Source organism: Coenobita brevimanus, chromosome 29 (genome assembly GCF_032717465.1).
Source record: "Coenobita brevimanus isolate Jiangsu-jjx chromosome 29, ASM3271746v2, whole genome shotgun sequence".
NCBI classification, from domain to species: domain Eukaryota; kingdom Metazoa; phylum Arthropoda; class Malacostraca; order Decapoda; family Coenobitidae; genus Coenobita; species Coenobita brevimanus.
In genome coordinates this window covers 35,700,509-35,720,300 of record NC_136982.1, presented here as the reverse complement: position 1 = coordinate 35,720,300, position 19,792 = coordinate 35,700,509, and the positions used below count along the sequence as shown (strand labels likewise).

Genomic DNA, 19,792 nt, shown 5'->3' with positions numbered 1-19,792 from the left:
TAGAGGGGATTTGGGCCTGATGTAGCTTGATGGTGTGAAGTCGTGGAGAGGTGGGTGGTGTTGGGGTGTGTGAGTATCGGGCGGGCGGGTGGGCGTGAGAGGCGGCCCGAGCTGGTGGTGGTGGTCTTGAGGGTCGGGGTGGAGGGAGAAGTGGGTGTATGGGATGGGCGGGTTGTTTTGCGTGTTGTGGGCGCGGTGAGGCGCGGTGTTGGCGGAGTGGGTGTACGGATGGTGGGTGGGGGAGGGGGGGTGGTAATGGGTTGCGGTGGGGTGTGGTGGCGTGGGCGGAAGAGGTGGGAGTGGGCGTTGAGGGGGGGGCCATGGAGGGAAGGGGTGAGGGTGAGGGAGGGGTGGCGGGGGAGGCATCAGGTGAGGTGCTGGGGGTGGTGGTGGCCAGGGAGGTGGAGATGGTAGGGGGGGCGGAGTGGGAGGGTGAGGAGGAACCATAGCACTCACATGTGACTGTAAAGGGTGGTGCAGGAGCCGAAGGGGGCTGGGGGTGTGGGGCCGGAGCGGGGGTGTGGGGCCGAAGCGGGGGAGGTGGGCGTGCGGAAAGGCCGCACGTGACGGTTGCAGAGGGTACGGGGCGTGCCGTGATAGTCTACGACTACTTGGTATGGGTTGGGGACTTTGGTGATTGTGTGGGGCCCCGTGAAACTGGGGGAGAGCTTGTGGGGAGTGGGAAGTTGGGCGACGACGACTGTGTCACCCGGGTTGAAAGGGTTGGAGGCTGTGTCGGGTCCAAGGTCTAGGTTCTTTTGCAGGTGGTATATCCGCCCTTTTAGCAAGTGTAGCGGGTCTGTAGTGGGAGCGGAAGCGGGAGGTCGCAGGTGATGGCGTATGGGTAGTAGGAGGGGGGTTTCGCCAAAGATTCTTTCATGGGGGGAAATCCCGTCTTCTCAGGGTCATGAATTCATGCCCCATTAGACAATTTTTACATGTGCCGGCCAATCGTCATCTTTTGTAGCCTCGATTCTGGTGCGTAGCTGATTGATAAGGGTACGATGGCTACGTTCACATACCGCGTTCCCTTGTGGCCAGTATGGTGAGGAGTGGGAGACCTTGTACCCGAAAATCCTGGCTAGTTCTTCCCAGACTTTTCCAGAGAACTCGGGGGCATTATCGGAATGGATGGCTTGGGGAATGCCAAAGTAAGGGAACACGTGTCGGAGCAGGGCATCGGCGACAGTGACGGCATGATGTTCCTTAGCTGGGCAGGCTACTACGAATTTGGAGTACGTGTCTACAAAAATGACCACATATTTATATCAAGATTTAGGGGGAAGAGGGCCTATTACGTTGATCACCAGGAGTTGCCAGGGCTTGTGGGCGGTGATATGGCCAGATGGCCCGGCGGTCCGGGTGATATCTTTCCCAAGCGCGCAGGTGCAGCAAGTCTGGATAATTTCCTTGGCGAGTGTGGAGGGATTTGGGGCCCAGTAAATATCATTGAACACCTGTAGTAATTTTTTGGTGCCCAGGTGGATGCCGTTGTGGGCATGCAGGTGGCGCAGGGTGTCACGTTCTGCATTGGGGGTCAAGAGGATGTGTCCGGACGGGGTTAGAAGGTGGTCGCCCTGTCGGCACAGCTTGGGGAATAGGTGAGCAGGGATCCAAGGGGGCCGTTCCTTGTGGTGCCAAAGTTGTAGGAGGTCGGGGTCCGGTTGTACTGCGTGGATGGGGAGGCGGGAGAGGGCATCTGCATTGGTGTGGAGCTTTCCGGGTCTGTATGAAATCTCGTACTGAAACTCCTCTAGGGTGTCACGCCACCGGACGAGTTGGGCATTATGGGAGTCTGATTGGCGCAACCACTGGAGTGATTGGTGGTCGGTGATTATCGTGACTTGGGTCCCAGAAAGATAAGCCCTAAAATATTGGAGGGCCCAGATTATGCCGAGGTATTCTCGCTTGGTGGCGGCATAATTTTTTTTGGCTGGGTTCAGAGTGTGGCTGGCGCAGGCGATGATGTGTTCCCGGCCAGCCTGTACCTGGGCTAGGACGGCGCCTATCGTGGTAAAGGATACATCCGTGTAGAGGCGAAAAGGGAGGGCATAGTCGGGGAAGGCCACGATGGGGCCCGAGACAAGCTTGTCTTTTAGCTGTTGAAAAGCAGCTCGCCGATTCTCGTTCCAGAGGAAAGGTTCCCCTTTTCATGTCAAGTCGTGAAGAGGCTTAGCGATCTGTGCGAATCCCTTCACAAAGCGACGGTAATAGGACGTTAGTCCCAGGAAGGCGCAGACGCCATGGACATGCGGAGGTGGTATCTCCGCTATGGCACGGAGCTTGTCGGGATCTGGGGAAATTCCTGCTTGGGAAATAGTATGTCCTAGGAATGAGACAGTCTTAGCGGCCAGGACACATTTAGAAGGATGTAGCTTGAGGCCTGCCTGGCGAATTCTGGTGAAAAATCGACGGAGGCACTGCAAGTGGTCGGCCCAGGTCTGGCTAAAAACAATGACGTCGTCAAGATAAGCTAAATATATTTCCCAAGTAAGGCCGCTCAAGACAGATTCCATTAGTCTGCAGAAAGTGGCAGGGGCGTTGCAGAGGCCGAATGGCAGAACATTGAATTCGTAATGTTTGCCATTACTGGTGGAAAAGGCCGTCTTGCCTCGATGGTCCGGGTGGATGGGGACCTGCCAATATCCAGACTGGAGGTCGAGGGTAGAAAACCAAGACGCCCTGTAGAGGGAGTCTAGGGAATCGTCAATGCGGGGGAGGGGGGTGGCATCTTTAATGGTGACGTTGTTCACACGGCGGTAGTCGATGCAAAACCGCATCGTGCCGTCTTTCTTTTTTTACTAGAACGATGGGAGAGGACCACGGGCTGGTGGAGGGGGAGATAACACCTGCCTCTTCCATTTCGCGCACCTGGCAGTCCTCCTCTTCTCTCTGTCAGAGGTTCTTGCGTTGGGAAGGTTGTCGTATAGGTGGGCCTGTCGTATGGATTACGTGCGACAGGTACGTGGTATGCCCTATATCTGCTGGTCCTGTCGCAAACAAATCCTGGAAATCCAGGAGAAGGCGGCGTAAGGTGTCTGACTGCTGGTTGGAGAGATGGTCGGGGATGGGGGGTAGAGGGGTGGGGAGGTGGGAGGAGGATGGGGCACAGGGCTCGGCTTCCTCCATCTCTCCGATGATAAGCCCTTTGGGGAGGGTGAGAGGGGACGGGGCGAGATTGGCGATGCGGATGGTGGCGTGGTGGGGAGGGAGGAAGGTGGGGGACACAAGGCAGGCAGAAAGGGGTCCAGTGGGGAGGAGGGGGGAGAACAAAACGGATGGACCTGAGGGCCTGTTAAGGGGCACCCATGCCTCATGGTGGGAGGGGATGGTAACGGCGGCGGAGATGGTGGCAGGGAAAGAGGGGGCAGGAGTGGGGTGGAAAGGCACGGGAGGGGGAGGAGAGGGAGGTGGAAAAAGGGGGGAAGAAGGGGGGCACTGGGGGGAGGAAGAGGGCGAATCCTCCGGCCGGGGCCGCGGCATGCATGTGCAAACGGCTGGGGTGGAACGGGGTGGGGGGCGGAACTGGAGTTGTCGGTGGCGACAGTCGATCGTGGCTCCGAGTTTTTGGAGCAAGTCTAGCCCTAAATACCCATCATAAATCCGGCAGGAGGAATAAAAAATGATGAATGGATGTTGGGTGGACACTGGCTGGTGGGTGTCGACCCATAGGGCCCGAGTTTCCCCATGGATGGGCAGGGGGCCATCCCCCGCGTCCACAAGGTGAGTGGTAGTAGGGCAGAGTGGGCCAAACCGCGATTTGTAGCGGGAGAAATAGTGGCTGTAAAGGCAGGACCTGGCCGCTCCCGTATCGACTAGTAGTCTGGCATTCACGCCGTTTATTTTCATCTTGCGGTATACTGGGGGGCGATACTTAGGGGTGATGGCCCCCGCCACCGTGGGTTGGTGCGGGGGCGGGCCAAAAAATCCAGCTGGCTAGGGCTCTCGTTCTCCTGTTCCTGCTCTACTTCTCCTGGATGGGGCTCGTCCACGGGCGTCAGCTCATCCCCTGGGGCCTCGCCTTCTAAGGCGGACACTTTACGCGAACCCGGGGCTGTGATTCTGCGGCGAGCAGCTTTAAGCTGGTCCCGTATGTCATGAAGGGGGCAGCGGGAGTTGCAGGCTGTGAATTCCCACGGGTTGATAAGAATTGCGTTCGGGTTTTCTCGCGGGGCAGGGCGCCAACGGGAGGGGTGTGCCCTGGGCGGGCTAGGCGTCGGGGTCGGGCTGGTGTGAGGCAGAGGTGGACGCGGTGTGGCTGGGGGTCGGGTGGGGAATTTCTTAACAACATTAATTTGTTGTGGAGAAGGGCAGGTGGTCAGGAGGCGCCGCATCAGCTATATATCTCTATCCATGTCTCCTGTTGGATCATGGATAGTGAAGTGTTGTTTCACAACATTTGGGAGCACTCTGAGCAGAGTATTAAATGTATGCTGATCCCGGGTTTCCTCATCTGCCTCCGGGTAGGCAGCAGTAACCAGGCGTCTTGCCTGTATCAGGGTATTATCTAAATCCCCGTCGAATGCAAAACTATCCAATTTGGAGAGAGCCACTACTTTCCCTAATGATGGGGTGATGGCTTGTACAGTAAAGTTCGGCCAGGTGAGTTCTGGGACGATTTTCGGCGCTATGTTCACCGCTGCTTTACCCAATAGTGGTAGTGTGACTGCAATTTTTTGTTGGTCATTTTCAAAGCCAATATCCAGTAAGGGTTTAATTATTGCCAGATATGTGTGTATATCATACTGGTTGGGGTCAAACTTGGGTAACTGAACGTGCGGTTTGGTTGCCATTTTGCCAAATATTTCCTGATTACCTCTCTCTTACGCCCGGGTCTAGAACCACTGCTGGCCACCAGTGTAATGCTAGGTGAAATTAGGCTCGACTTCTCGTTCCTATTTCACCTAACGTGGGGCAGGGTCCTCTTGTGAGACCGGACCTTAGTGCAATAAAGAGAGGCAGGACACAAAAACTCTGGGCAACAACCTTTACACGTATATTACCACAATCAGACACAGGACAAATCAGCAGATATTACAGCACAATACATAGCAATATAAAACCTTGTCTAGGATATGTGTATCTCACAGGATACTTGCTTCTCTGATAGTAATGACAACACAATCAATCCTAGTGTATCAAGAGTGCACTAAATATAGGCGCGCGCGGGAGGCGCGGGGGGGGGGTTGTCTCACGAGGAGATAGGGGAGGTGCGGGGAGTGACTTGTGACGGCTAGGGGAAAGTTATGGTAATACTGGAGAGCAGCAGATATTAGCTGTGAAGTTTATATGGTTTCCACTAGCCAAGGGACTTTGGTAATTGATTTTATTCTTGATTCACACTTACTCGGGATATTGGGGCGAGTGATAAACAAGATTTATGGGTAGCGTGGGGGAGGGAGAGAATACCATTAATACTTCCTTTGAGAGAGGTGAAATTAGTGAATGTACAGTGAGGTTGGATGGTGAGGAATTGGAAAATGTGAGTACATTTAAGTATTTGGGTAGTGTGATGAGTAAGGATGGAGGTTTGGAGGGTGAAGTGCTTGAAAGGGTACAGCAGGGAAGAAAGGTTGCTGGTTCCTTGAAAGCAGTGATAAGAAACAGGGAAGTGAGCATGGAAGTGAAAAAGTTACTACATGACAGTATTGTGATACCAACTCTAACGTATGGAAGTGAAGCTTGGACATTGTTGGTAGGACACAAGTCAAGAGTGAGAGCAGTGGAAATGAGTTATTTAAGAGGTGCCTGTGGAGTCACGTGGAGAGACAGGCTGACGAATGAGGATATAAAGGAGCGTTGTGGTGTGGATGTGGATGTGATAGTAAGCGTTATGAGGAACACACTGAGGTGGTTTGGCCATGTGGAGAGGATGGAGGGTGAAAGACTGACGAAGAGAGTGTATGTGAGTGAGGTGGAGGGGGGAAGAGGGAGGGGGAGGCCGAGGATGAGATGGAGGGATGGGGTGGAGAGGTATATGAGAGAGGGGGGTGTGAGTTGGGAGCAGGGCAGTGAAATGGCGGGGGACAGGGCGACTTGGAGGCGATTTGTTTGTGGCCACCCCAAATGGGATTGAGGCGTCTGGCAACAGATAGATAGACTTCCTTTCACAATATTCCTTCACAGTAATGGGGGTATGTCTTTATAGGGGAATCTCCAGGCGGCACAGGCTTATTAATTGTATAACAGGGAGGTCACTCATAAGTACAGTCAATCAGATCTTGTTCCACACTCTCGTCCTTTAAATTCTCACTGTGATCTTATTTACCTCGATATGCACTATATGAAATCACTGTACAATACTTACATTAGGGGAAATCACACTTAACCTAAATCACTCATGCTACAATATCACACGTATTCATCAGGGGGATAGGCAGGAACATGTCATCGGCGATCCTGCCGGGCTAGGGGCACCGCCAATGCGAGGTGGGCCGAGAGGGCATGGGATAACTCGTAAGGGCGTCCTCTCGCGTCCTGGGCTTCCCGTGGCTTTCGGGCTTGGCTCAGGTGTGTGGCCCTCGGGACTGGGGCCGAATAGCTCCAGGAACCTCTGTGCTAAGTCCCAGCATCGTGGGGGCATAGAGAGATCACGCCTGGGTGTCCTGGGGAGAACCGAGAGAGACTGTGGGCTGCAGTCTCCAGCGTCTAGGGGCGCCGACAGGGGAGGGCTGCGGTCTCCAGCGTCAAGGGGCGCCGACAGGGGAGGGCTGCGGTCTCCAGCGTCTAGGGGCGCCGACAGGGGAGGGCTGCGGCAGCGACTTCCACTGGGGTCCGTCAGGTGCGTCTGCTCTAGAGCCAGGCGTAGGGAACAGAGACCAGGGGAGGCTGTGAGGCCTGTCTGGGTCACTCTGGGACAGGAAGCCTGGGCTCTAGTCTCCTGCCGGGGGGACGTCTCTCGACTCATTACTCTCTGCACACCCTCGGAGCGACAATAGATCGTCTCACGAGGAAGGGAGCGACAATAGGACGTCTCTACCAAGACACTCTCGGAGTGACCATAGATCGTCTCACGAGGATGGGAGCGACCATAGATCGTCTCTACCGGAGCACTTTCGGAGCGACCATGGATCGTCTCACGAGGACGGGAGCGACCATAGATCGTCTCTACCGGAACACTGTCGGAGCGACCATGGATCGTCTCACGAGGACAGGAGCGACCATGGATCGTCTCACGAGGACAGGAGCGACCATAGATCGTCTCTACCGGAGCACTGTCGGAGCGACCATGGATCGTCTCACGAGGGCGGGAGCGACCATAGATCTTCTCTACCGGAGCACTTTCGGAGCGACCATAGATCATTTCACGAGGACGGGAGCGACCATAGATCGTCTCTACCGGAGCACTTTCGGAGCGACCATAGATCGTCTCACGAGGATGGGAGCGACCATAGATAGTCTCTACCAGAGCACTTTCGGAGCGACCATAGATCGTCTCACGAGGATGGGAGTGACCATAGATCGTCTCTACCGTAGCACTGTCAGAGCGACCATAGATCATCTCACGAGGATGAGAGCGACCATAGATCGTCTCTACCAGAGGGGCGCCGTCTGGAGTGTTTTTCAACTCCACCCCTTGCTGACTCAACAATTCCACTCCGTGAAGGTAGTGTCCTTCTCCTACGGCGGCAACGGCGTGGTGGCTGCATGACACAGGGGCGCACGGCCCAGGCTGACATATGTCGCTGTTGCTGGGAGTGGTGGTGACTGGTGGCGGCTACCCCATGGGGTCCGTGTGGGGGTGTCGGCACATCCTCGGGCATACTGAGCTGTGTTTGGCTTGCCCTGTCGTCGGGGGTAATATGGTAATTTTGGGGGGCACTGTTCTTTAAGTCACGCATTTTAGTATGTGTAAGTAGTACTGTTAAAGCTAATAGGTGATGACACTTTTACCTTGTATAATGTGCATACTTAACGATGGCAAAATACATTATTTTCATATATGTGTTCTTTCCATCGACTTCCGTTTAAACTTTACTATTATAATTCTTGTGTCCATATTCCCTCTGGCCCTGTTCCTCACAGAACCACAAATCTCTTCTACCAAAATATCTCCAGTTTGTTTTCCTGGTTACCATCTCCTCACAAACTTCCGTAACAAGGATGGCACCTGTTGTTATATGAAATATGAATATGCAGTTAACATTGTTTTAAACTTCATTTCAACTAATTTTGATTACTCACTGTATAAAGTAATTACCTAAATATGACCAAATATATCTTTGTATTCTATTGCTCTCCTAATGCTTCTTCAGAACCCCGTGTAACTAACTCCATATCCACACAACTGAGTAACCTTAACCTTACCCTTAGCACCGAAATTACCATTTTGGGTGATTTTAATGAACATAATGTCGAATGGTTATTGCATTCTGCCAGGACTGATGATGCTAGTCTAGAGTGCGAGCATTTGCAAAATCATTTCATCTCATGCAGTTGGTAAAGCAACCATCCAGAGTACCAGATAATCCTGACCATAATGCCCATCTCTTGGATCTATTCCTGACAAACAATCCATACCAATACAGGAATGAATACTGTCACCACTTGGATCCTCTGACCACAATCTCATGAAAGCCTCATTAGTTAGCCTCCCCAAACCTCCCCGTTCTGAGCCTGAAAGGGTGACCCGATGGCATTTTGATAGGGCAAACTGGGATGGATTTAGAAATTATCTTGCTTGATATTCCATGGCAGTCTTTCTTCTCTTGTGATGTCAATTCTACCCAATCCCACATTAATGACTTAATACTAGCTGGTATTGATTTATTCATACAAAGTCAACAGTTCACTAAAAGACTGAACTCTCCAAAATGGTTTGATAGCAACTGTGCCAGAGCAATGGCCCAAAAGTCATTAGCATATAACGCTTAAAATTAAAAACTTCTGCATCACTTTGTCAATTTGAAATTGCTAGAAACCACGCAAAAGCTGTTAATAAATTTCGCTAAATCAAACTTTCTTCAAAATCAAGCATCAAAACTACTGTACTTAACAACCCTAACAACAAGAGAATATTCTGGGCAACTCAAAAAAAAAAAAAAAAAAAAAAAAAAAAAATCAACAAATTCAAGTCATCATCCATTCCCCCACAAATCATCTGATGGCAATACTATAAACGACCCACGTGGGAAAGCGAATATTTTTGCCAATACATTTGCCAGAAATTCTACCACAGAGGAACTCAGCCAGAACGTCCCAGTACTAGACCTTGACTCCCAAAACTGTTCCACTTAAAATACAGACAAGATACGTAAAATCCATCCTAGACAATTTACCAAACAACAAAGCTCCAGACCCAGATGGAATCCCTCCAACTGTTTTGAAAAAGCGTTCCCCAGAACTTGCCTCTATTCTAGCTAAATTATTCTGACTATGCATACGACTTCTTCATTCCCTAATTCATGGAAAGAAGCCAATATCCACCCAATTCCAAAGAGAGGAAATTCCTCTGACCCCTCTGATTACAGACCTATAGCTGTCACATCTTCTCTTGGTAAAGTATTTGAAATTTTAATTAATAAGCATATAGTCTGACGAAGAGAGTGTATGTGAGGGAGGTGGAGGGGGGAAGAGGGAGGGGGAGGCCGAGGATGAGATGGAGGGATGGGGTGGAGATGTATATGAGAGAGGGGTGTGTGAGTTGGGAGCAGGGCAGTGAAATGGCGGGGGACAGGGCGACTTGGAGGCGATTTGTTTGTGGCCACCCCAAACGGGATTGAGGCGTCTGGCAATATATAGATAGATAGTCAAATATCTTTAATCCAACAACTTAATTAGTGCTAGACAATATGGTTCTCACCACGAAAGACCCACCACTGACATACTCAATCTCCTGACTCATGCAATCCATCAATCAATTAACCAACATGACTCATGCAGTAGCCCTTGATATTTCTGAAGCTTTCAACAGAGTGTGGCACCATTCCCAGCTGTCCAACTTCCTTGCTATGGACTGTCTTTTGTTCCTCTGCTTTCCTCATATCTCAGCAACAGAAAAATAAGAATCAAAGTAGATGATGTATATTCCAATTTCCACTCAATTAATGCCGGTGTGCCGCAGGGATCAGTTTTGGCGCCAACTCTCTTATCTGTCACCCACAATCCCATCCATTCATATGTAGATGACTCAACACTTCACAGTTCATTCACACTCAAACACCCATTTACAAAGTCTAATATCTCTTACTTTCAACTCAGTACAGCCATCTCCATGAATCAAGACTTATCTACGATCAATAAATGGGGACAAAACAACCTTATCTCATTTAATGCTGGTAAAACCAAATATATACAATTTACAAACAGACAGATATTGCCAGATTCGTGTCTTACCTTCAATGCTACCAATATTCCTATCTCCAAAAGTACTGAAATTCTTGGTGTCCAATTTAACAATGCCTTCAGCTGGACCTCTCGTGTCAGATCACTTGCTAAAACCGCCTCCAAGAAACTTGGATGATACAATTGTACCAAGTCCGTAACGTGTTCACTGACGACCAGTTAACTATAGTTTATAAAACTCATGTGCGCTCTCAACCAGGAGCGCACCCAGGAATTTTCTAAGGGGGAGGGGACCGTAGTGAGGCGAGGTCAGGTAATTCGATAATTACTGGATCATATGCAGGTTAAGAGTCAGAGAGCTGCTGGCTCATGTGTTACTCTTTGTTTGTAATTGCCAGTTTTTCATGTTCTGCTGTTATCGAAATAAATATATATAAATTTTTAAAGGACCCACAGAGCTGGGGGGGGGGGCCCGGGCCCGGCCCCCCACCGTGGGTGCGCCCCTGCTCTCAGCTTGAATTTTGCTCACCCTTGTGAGCTGTGGAGAGGTTGCACTAAAACAACCAGACAATATTCATAACAAAGCTGTTAGAATTAATAATAACCCTGCTATTATACATAACTCCCCTACAAAGAAGAAGGAATGTTGCCTCCCATGCATTATTTTACAGATTTTTTTTATGGCAAATGCTCAGACGAAGTTACATCCATTGTGCCACCTCTCCATGCCTTCCCGAATGCTACACGGGCATCTGGTAGCGCTCATGACTGGAATGTCACACAGCCATATTGCAGAACTTCTGCCTATCAGAATTCTTTTAATCCCCGAACTGCATCTCTTTAGAACTCGCTTCCCCGAAGTTGTTTCCCCCAAAACTTCAACCTACAGCTGTTCAAGTCCAACTGTTACAGATATTTTATGGAGGATGCCAGTAATCTGATGTATGGATTATTTCTTTTTATTAACTTGTTTTTCCTTCCTGTGTTATTTAAAAAGAAAATTAAACCTACATTAGATTAAGGTGGTCATAAAGAGAAACGAAAAAATGTGTTCTGCACTGCAGCAACCTGTGATGCTGTTTTTTCATACCCTTAGCTAAAATTATCTTATAGTTCATAGAGCTAGTAAGAAAAAACTCATAATCTATATATATATATATATATATATATATATATATATTATGAGTTTTTTCTTACTAACTCTATGAATATATATATATATATATATATATATATATATATATATATATATATATATCAGGCATGGGCTGAAGCAAAGACTCGGACTTCGTGCTCGAGGCCGAGGCTTTTAGAAAACCACGAGGTCAATGCTGAGGCCCCTTTTAAGGGAGGCTTCACGAGGTCTTAGCTTAGCTGTATACATTTTTAACGGCCATGTTTGCTGACTGTACATGTCAATATGAAAGCAAAGTTTTACAAAATGTTTACAGTTATTCATGTTTGGGGAAGTATGAAAAGTTTTGCTCAATTCAGTATCACCTTGCACCTGGCCTTTTACCTTGTCAACTAGCCATTGTTCCTTGGAAACTAAGACATCTGATACAACTAATTTTTTTTTTTTTTTTTTTTTTTTTATGTGTCCGACTTCTGGGCATAGGCTTCGCAGCCTGCTCTCAAGGCCCAGTAGTCCTCCTACATACCATACACCTCTCTACATGTCACCACTTCGGCGCTAACACCCACCGTCCATATTGAGTACATGCTAGGGATGTCTCATACAGGACTGGTATATTGGTATTAGCGGGGGTACTTTTATGACATGTCGGCGGGTTATCTGGTAGATCAGGAAAGTCTGCTTTTATGAAATTCAAATCCTTAAACTGTTCCCTGCCCCAGCCAGGATTCGAACCTGGGTCCATCAGGACTGCAGGCCGCCTCTCTACCGATTCAGCCACCGCCTACCTAATTGGGTTACCATACAGTTTATGAAACCAGGTTGTGTTTTTTTGAGACTGTACGATCATGTTTGGTATAATATTACCTTTGTGCCTTGATATATAGCAAAGATTATGCCCTCACTGGTCGTTGCGATAAGACCATACCAAAAAGATTATTTGAACAGTCCTTTGTGAATAAATACTTTTGGTACCTGTGTGTTTATTAGTAATTTGTGCTTAATATCCAGTTACAGAGAAAAATTACCATCCTATCACACCTACTTCCCAATCCTCTCTCTCTCTCTCTAACCAAGTCTAAACTTCCTCTTATCTGCCCAAGTAAAGACGTGCTTTTGGAGCTCTTCCCAAGTTCTCCTAAAGATGGTGCTGCCCAACGATTCTTCTGCTGCTTTTGTTCTAAGGAGCTTATAGGAGCTTCCATGGTGAAAGAAGGTGAATATGCGTGTTGTTTGTTTCGTTCCTTAGTGAGCAGACTTATTTTATAAATAAGAAAAAACAATGAGGATATCAACGTGTTAAGTGTCAGGTTAAAGGGCTGGGAGAATGCGGCTGGCATATGGCATAGCAGTACATGCAGACGAAGTGGATGAAGTGTTAGAAACTAGTCTTGTTAAGGCTGTCACCAGGCTAGATGACAGTGATGGCTTCCAACCAGTCAAAGGAGGACGAAAAGCTAAGGTAGGTAACAGTGATCGAGGTGTAACTATTAGAAACAGGTTTCATGATCTTAGAAGTATGAGCCTGGCCTCATACTTGTCGGGGTTTTGTTGATTAGGCATCAGGAGAAGGAGTTTTATGATAAGGCTTCTAGGAGGAAGCGGTTTTACTATCCTGGATGTAAAGGACATGACAGTTATTGATTCTGTCAGCAACAACTTCAGAGGACTCGGTCTTTGTTACTGTGCCGTGGTAAGGACTAACGATGTAGCTTCAGACAGGTTAGTAGAGGTAGTTAGTATAAAGATCTTATTAGGAAGTTTAAGGAAAGCCGTAGGACGTTAGCTATCTGTGGTCTGTTACTATGATTCGACGTTGGTTCTGTGATACTCGGCAGAAAGATAGGAGTCAACAGTACTGTAGGCTAGAAGATCTGCGTAGAAGGGAGAGCGTGATGTTTGCTGAGGTTTGGTATAATTTTAGTCATGTTAGTAGATTTTATGGTAAAGGCGGCCATCACCTTAACAGGGTACAAAAAGCTAGGTTAGGTATAATTCTATATAACAGAGTTAGGCATGCTTCAGGTGGTAACTGAGAGGGGAAAAGAGGACGTTAATGCCGTAGCTGTTAACAATCAAAGCCTAAGGCCAATGGTGATGGGGTAGGTGAGGTGAGATCAGATCATCAGCCGAGTAAGGTTAATGTGACCTCACATGAGGTACGCATAGACAATCAGGGGATTTTTGGGGAGGAAGGAAGCATTATAGTGGCTTGTAGGAATGTTGCCATCGCAACTGAGGATTTAAACAGTTAAACAGAACTAATTTCAGTGTGTCTCACAGTTCTACGAGATCCAGCCATACTACGAATATTAGGCATATGAAAGAAAAGTATAACTTCCAAGCAAAACGAACTGATTACTAGTGGAACTACCAATAATTCTGACAATTATTATTACAGAATCATGGTCAAACCCTTGTAATGATTACGTTATAGGAGAAGTATCGCTACAAAACTATAAGAAAAATAAACAAATCGGGACTGCACAAAACTTCTTTGTATGTCGAAATTTTCACACGGCACCAAACCAATTCTTGTCGGTATAAATTCTTTTTGGTAGAGTATACAGACTGCCCAAGTTAGATGAGGAAAACACTGAATTATTGAACGACGATTTAAAATCAATCATAGAAAACAAGGACGGCGATATTTTGAGTGACTTCACTAATCCTGATATTGACTAGAAACAGGCAACGGTACGCTGCTGCAACCCCCATCTCCTTGCACATCCAACCAAGCGCCCAGCGACCCTCACCACCCCAAGCTTTTCTTTTACAGATGGGTGTAAGGATAACGCCTTGAGGACACAACCTGGGCCCTTCAGATTGCTTGCACAGGTTGCACTGAAATCTCTGGATTTTTTTTTTTTTTTTTTCATTATTATAAAGAAAACTACTTAAGACACCGCATTCTACCTATCAAAAGGCACCAGTTCACTATAAGACATAACTATGTGATATATCATGACTCTATTGTAAATACTTTCTGAGTTCTGGACCGGAAATGAATCTCTGTCTGGCCAACAGTCCTGCCAGCCAACTCTACAGATGGACACCTATTGATCCCAATGATAACAACACCCTCCTCTGACTCTGTCAGATAGAGGGTAAAAAATATAAATGTACAGGAAATCACTATGAGTATCGAATACTTTACATGACAGCAGCAATGTACAAAAACTAAACAAAACTATGAAACCAAAATTTTTCGAGAAGCAATGTAAAATCCTAATATATTTCATCATGTGAGGAGTAAGAAAAATGTAAACTATGGCACAGGCCCTCTGCTAAACTCGGAAGGCGATCTCATCCATGATAAACAATAGCACCAATACTAAACTCCTTTCATAGTGTTTTCACATGAGAAAACAGCATAAGCATTCCCGTCTGTCAGTCGGTTTTCTCAGGACCAGAAGATAGTAAGTTATCAATCAGCAAAGTGAAAGGACACCTTGTATTAAATTGTCAGAAAATCGACCCAATTAAATCAACTGGCCCAGACCAGATATCTCTTTGCATTCTGCATGAATATTGCAGTTAGTCTTTTCTACAACTAAAATATTAATTAAATCATTAACTGAATGCAGAGTACATAATCAATGGAAACTCACTGTACATAATTAAAAATAAGCGATTAAAATGTGTGGCAAATTGCCGCCTAATAACCCTAATGTCTGTATGAGCAAAGTTTTGGAAATTTTGGGATATAATTGCCTTGTTTCTTAATAAGCATAATCATATAACAGATATGCAGCATGGGTTTCGTAATATTATATCTATCTATCTATCTATTGCCAGACGCCTCAATCCCGTTTGGGGTGGCCACAAACAAATCGCCTCCAAGTCGCCCTGTCCCCCGCCATTTCACTGCCCTGCTCCCAACTCACACCCCCCTCTCTCATATACCTCTCCACCCCATCCCTCCATCTCATCCTCGGCCTCCCCCTCCCTCTTTCCCCCTCCACCTCACTCATATACACTCTCTTCGTCAGTCTTTCACCCTCCATCCTCTCCACATGGCCAAACCACCTCAGTGTATTCCTCATAACGCTTCCTATCACATCCACATCCACACCACAACGTTCCTTTATATCCTCATTCGTCAGCCTGTCTCTCCACGTGACTCCACAGGCTCCTCTTAAATAACTCATTTCCACTGCTCTCACTCTTGACTTGTGTCCTTCCAACAATGTCCAAGCTTCACTTCCGTATGTTAGAGTTGGTATCACAATACTGTCATGTAGTAACTTTTTCACTGCCATGCTCACTTCCCTGTTTCTTATCACTGCTTTCAAGGAACCAGCAACCTTTCTTCCCTGCTGTACCCTTTCAAGCACTTCACCCTCCAAACCTCCATCCTTACTCATCACACTACCCAAATACTTAAACGTACTCACATTTTCCAATTCCTCACCATCCAACCTCGCTGTACATTCACTAACTTCACCTCTCTCAAAGACCATCACTTTACTCTTCCCTACATTCACCTTTAGGTTCCGTTTCTTACACACTCTCTCAAACTCATCCACCAAGCCTTGCAGCTCCCCTTCGTCTTCACTCAACAACACAGTATCATCTGCAAACAACAGTACAGGGAGTTTCCAAACACTATCCTCTCTCACCAGGGCCACTCCAACATCCACTACCCTACCTTGTACCTCTTTTATTACCCCATCCATGTACAGATTGAACAACCATGGAGACATGACACATCCCTTTCAAAGAGAAAAATTCACTTAGTTCACCATCCACACGCACTGCAGCCTTCGCACCATCGTACATACTCTTCACAGCATTCAACAACTTCCCATCTACTCCATATATTCTTAACACTTTCCACAATCCTTGTCTATCCACCCTGTCATATGCTTTCTCCAAATCCATGAAAGCCGCATACAACTTCTTTCCCTTCTCTAGACACTTTTCCACTAAAGATCTAAGAATGAATATCTGATCTACACAACCTCTTCCCTTCCTAAAGCCTCCCTGTTCTTCTCCAACTAATTTCTCTGTTCTTTCTCTAACTCTGTCTATAAGTATCCTACCATACACTTTTCCTATTATACTAAGAAGACAAATGCCCCTGTGATTACCACACACTTCTTTCTCCCCTTTTCCTTTGTACAAGGGAATAATTAAACCTGACTTCCAATCCTCCGGGACTCTACCTTCCTCCCAGGCCAATCTGCACATCTTCCACATCCATTCTACTACTATCTCTCCCCCATGCTTCAGCATTTCACCACACACTCCATCAATTCCTGGGGCTTTCCCCGATTTAACTTTCTTCATTGCTTCCACAACTTCTATCCTACTGATTTCTTCCTGTCTTCTCACCTCCCTCCTTCTCCCAGCCATTCCCCAGCCACTTATACTCGCATTACTTTCATCCTCTACGTTCAACAATTCCTTAAAGTGTTCTCTCCATCTGCTCACTTTTTCTCCCTTCTCCACTACAGTAGTAATCTACCATTTTTATCTTTCACTCCCCTGCTAACTTCACTTCCACCCTGTCTTACTCTTTTCACTTCTCTCCAGAACATTTTCTTACAGTCCCTCCACTTTACACTCAAATTCCTTCCAAATTCCTCATCCACTCTCTTCTTACTCTCTCTTACCAATCTTTTCACCTGTCTCTTCCTTTCCACATATAACTCTCTCTTCCGCCTCTCAACTTCTTCCACGCCCCTATTTCTCATCCATTCATTGTATGCTTTCTACTTTTGTGCCACAGCCTGTTACACCTCTTCAGTCCACCACGCCATTCCTTGCACCCCCCTCCGTCTTCTCTTCCTTCCACACACCACATCACATGCTGCACATATTTCTTCTGTAAATATCTTACACATACCTTCCACGTCTCCCATCTGCTCCAATTCATATTTGCCCAATCGTTCCTCCACTTCTCTCTTATACTCTGCCTTTTTCTCATCCTCTTGTAACCTTTCCACTCTCCTTGTAACTACTCCTTCCTCTCGTCTTTCCCTTCTTCTATTCCTCCATCTTACTTGCATCCTAATTCTGGCCACCACCAAGTAGTGGTCAAAAAGTCCACTCCCCCAACCTCTATACACTCTTGCATCCTTTACACATCTTCGCATCCTTTCATCCACACACATAATCAATCATTGCCTTCCTTTCATTCAGTTCACCACCCACCCTTCTCATCACTCGCCATGTATACCTGTGGATCATTTTATGCCTGAAGAGGGTATTGGCTATCACCAACCCCCTCCCAGCACAAATGTCCACTAACGCACTCCCATTCTCATCTATCTCAGCAGCCACACCCCACTCACCAACTATTCCATCCACCTTCACATTACCAACTTTACCATTCATATCACCAATCAAAAACACTCTCTCATTCCTTCCAAACTTTTCCATGCACACTTCCACATTTGTCCAGAACTCTTCTCTCACTCTTCTAGCACGATCTTGCGTTGGCGCATACACACACACAATCGCCCACATTTGTATTCCAACTTTCAACTTTACCCACACAATCCTTGACCCAACTGATCCATACTGTCTTATGCTCTTCTTCCATCTTTTACTCACAACTATACACACTCCTTCCTTTGCCCTCTCATTCTCATCTACTCCTGCACATATACCCCATCCATACTCCCATTCTCTCACACTTTCTCCTCTCCATTTTGTTTCAGTTATTCCACATACATCCACTTTCGCATCCTCAAGCACTTGGACAATCTCTCTCTCTTTCACCTCATCATTGGCTCCTCTTACATTCCATGTACTCATTACCAAGTCCTTTGTCCGGTCCTGGGTCGTCATCGTTTGGTCAGTCCATGTCCGAGGCTTCTTGTTTGTTTTTTTAGTTAGTTGTTTTCCGGGGAGGGGTACTAACCCTCCGCCAACCCTTTTAGTCGCCTTTTACGACAAGCAGGGATACTGGGGGAGTATTCTTGGGATGTAAAGCAGTAATAATGCCCCTAGATATCACTTACTTAGATTTCCAGAAAGTGTTCCTCAAGGGTCAGTTCCAGATCCAGTTCTTTTCACTATTTACGTCAGGAATGGGGCTAAAGCCTAGACATGGGCCTCAAGGTCAAGGTTGAGGCTTGTAAAAAAAACACAAGGTCAAGGCCGAGGCTGAGGCATTTATGGGAGGCCACACAAGGTCTCTGCTTAACCGCTGGCCAGCTCCATGCTGCCCTTATTGTTAGTTGCATTTTCTTGTGGTTTTGTATTGTTTAATTGTGGCAGGCACTTCTACCCTTCAAAATTAACCGATTCTGACCAAACCTGGATACAATGACCATCCCATGACCTAGTTGCGTCTGCAAGGTTTTGGTTGCTAGGCAACAACTCGCTGCCTAGCAACAGCCAAAAAATAGTTTTTTCGTATTTTTCATGTTCAGAGCAGTAGAAGCATTACTAATGGGCGTAGAAAGTTCTGACTTCTTTAGGCGTAATCTTGATGTCATTCCCTATTGGAAGTGTTCCATCCATTTTCTTCTCCTGTAGTTTTCAAGTGGCAACCCTGCAAAGATTGGCCTCATCATCCCTAGCAGTCTTGTTTAATTGTGGCAGGCACTTCTATCCTTCAAAATTAATTGATTCCGATCAAACCTGGACACAATGACCAGACTATGACCTAGTTGTGTTCGCAAGGTTTTGGTTACTAGGCAACGAGTAGTTACCTAGCAACGGCTCGCTAAATCCCTCCATGGCCATGGGTCCAAAAATTGTCAGTACCCAGTGGCCTACCCTGGCACCATTTTGCAAATTTCGAATATAGAATTTGTTTCCTTGCCAAACTGAAGAGAAACGTCTGGCACACCTGGCAATGCAACTTTCAGCTTTCTAAACCCATCCTGTGCTTCGCACTGAAGCACGAAAAATTTTGCAAACTGACCACAATCACACAGAGCGAAAAAACATCACAATAAAGAAGTCCATATTTTCACCACCTCAAAAAAATTCCAATGGTGCTGAAATGGTTTGAAATGACCAGATATGTGAATTATGAACAAAAATAGTACATGATATAGGAGATTTCATTAAAAAATACGTATATTATGAATATTTTCACGTTTTGATGCTTAGTGTGGCTATGCAAGTATCGAGTTATTTCTGATGTCTGGGTGGTTTAGTTTGAATCCAAAGAGAGGCGAGAAATGGTATTTTCAGACTCTATCTAGATAAGGGTCCTCCCTTTGTGTGTACAGGCTGAACTGCAATGGCCCACTTTGAATTGGCCATCGTCACCTACCGGCTTGAATATATATTACGTAACTGTCATTATAACAGACTGTACATGTCAGTTTTGAAGCAAAGTTTCACATACTGTTTACAGTGATTCATATTTGAAGAAGTACGAAGTGTTCTTCCGATTATGCTGTCTCT

At 46.8% G+C, this 19,792-nt stretch overlaps 1 protein-coding gene across 1 annotated transcript in view; it reads right to left on the bottom strand.

The window, feature by feature from the left end:
- cac (calcium voltage-gated channel subunit cacophony) overlaps positions 1–19,792 on the bottom strand; it is a 2,326,612-nt gene that overhangs the window by 1,943,485 nt on the left and 363,335 nt on the right. The window contains exon 6 of the mRNA XM_080268748.1: positions 457–607. Coding sequence (XP_080124874.1) covers positions 457–607 — 151 coding nt within the window. The remainder of the gene's footprint in view (positions 1–456; positions 608–19,792) is intronic.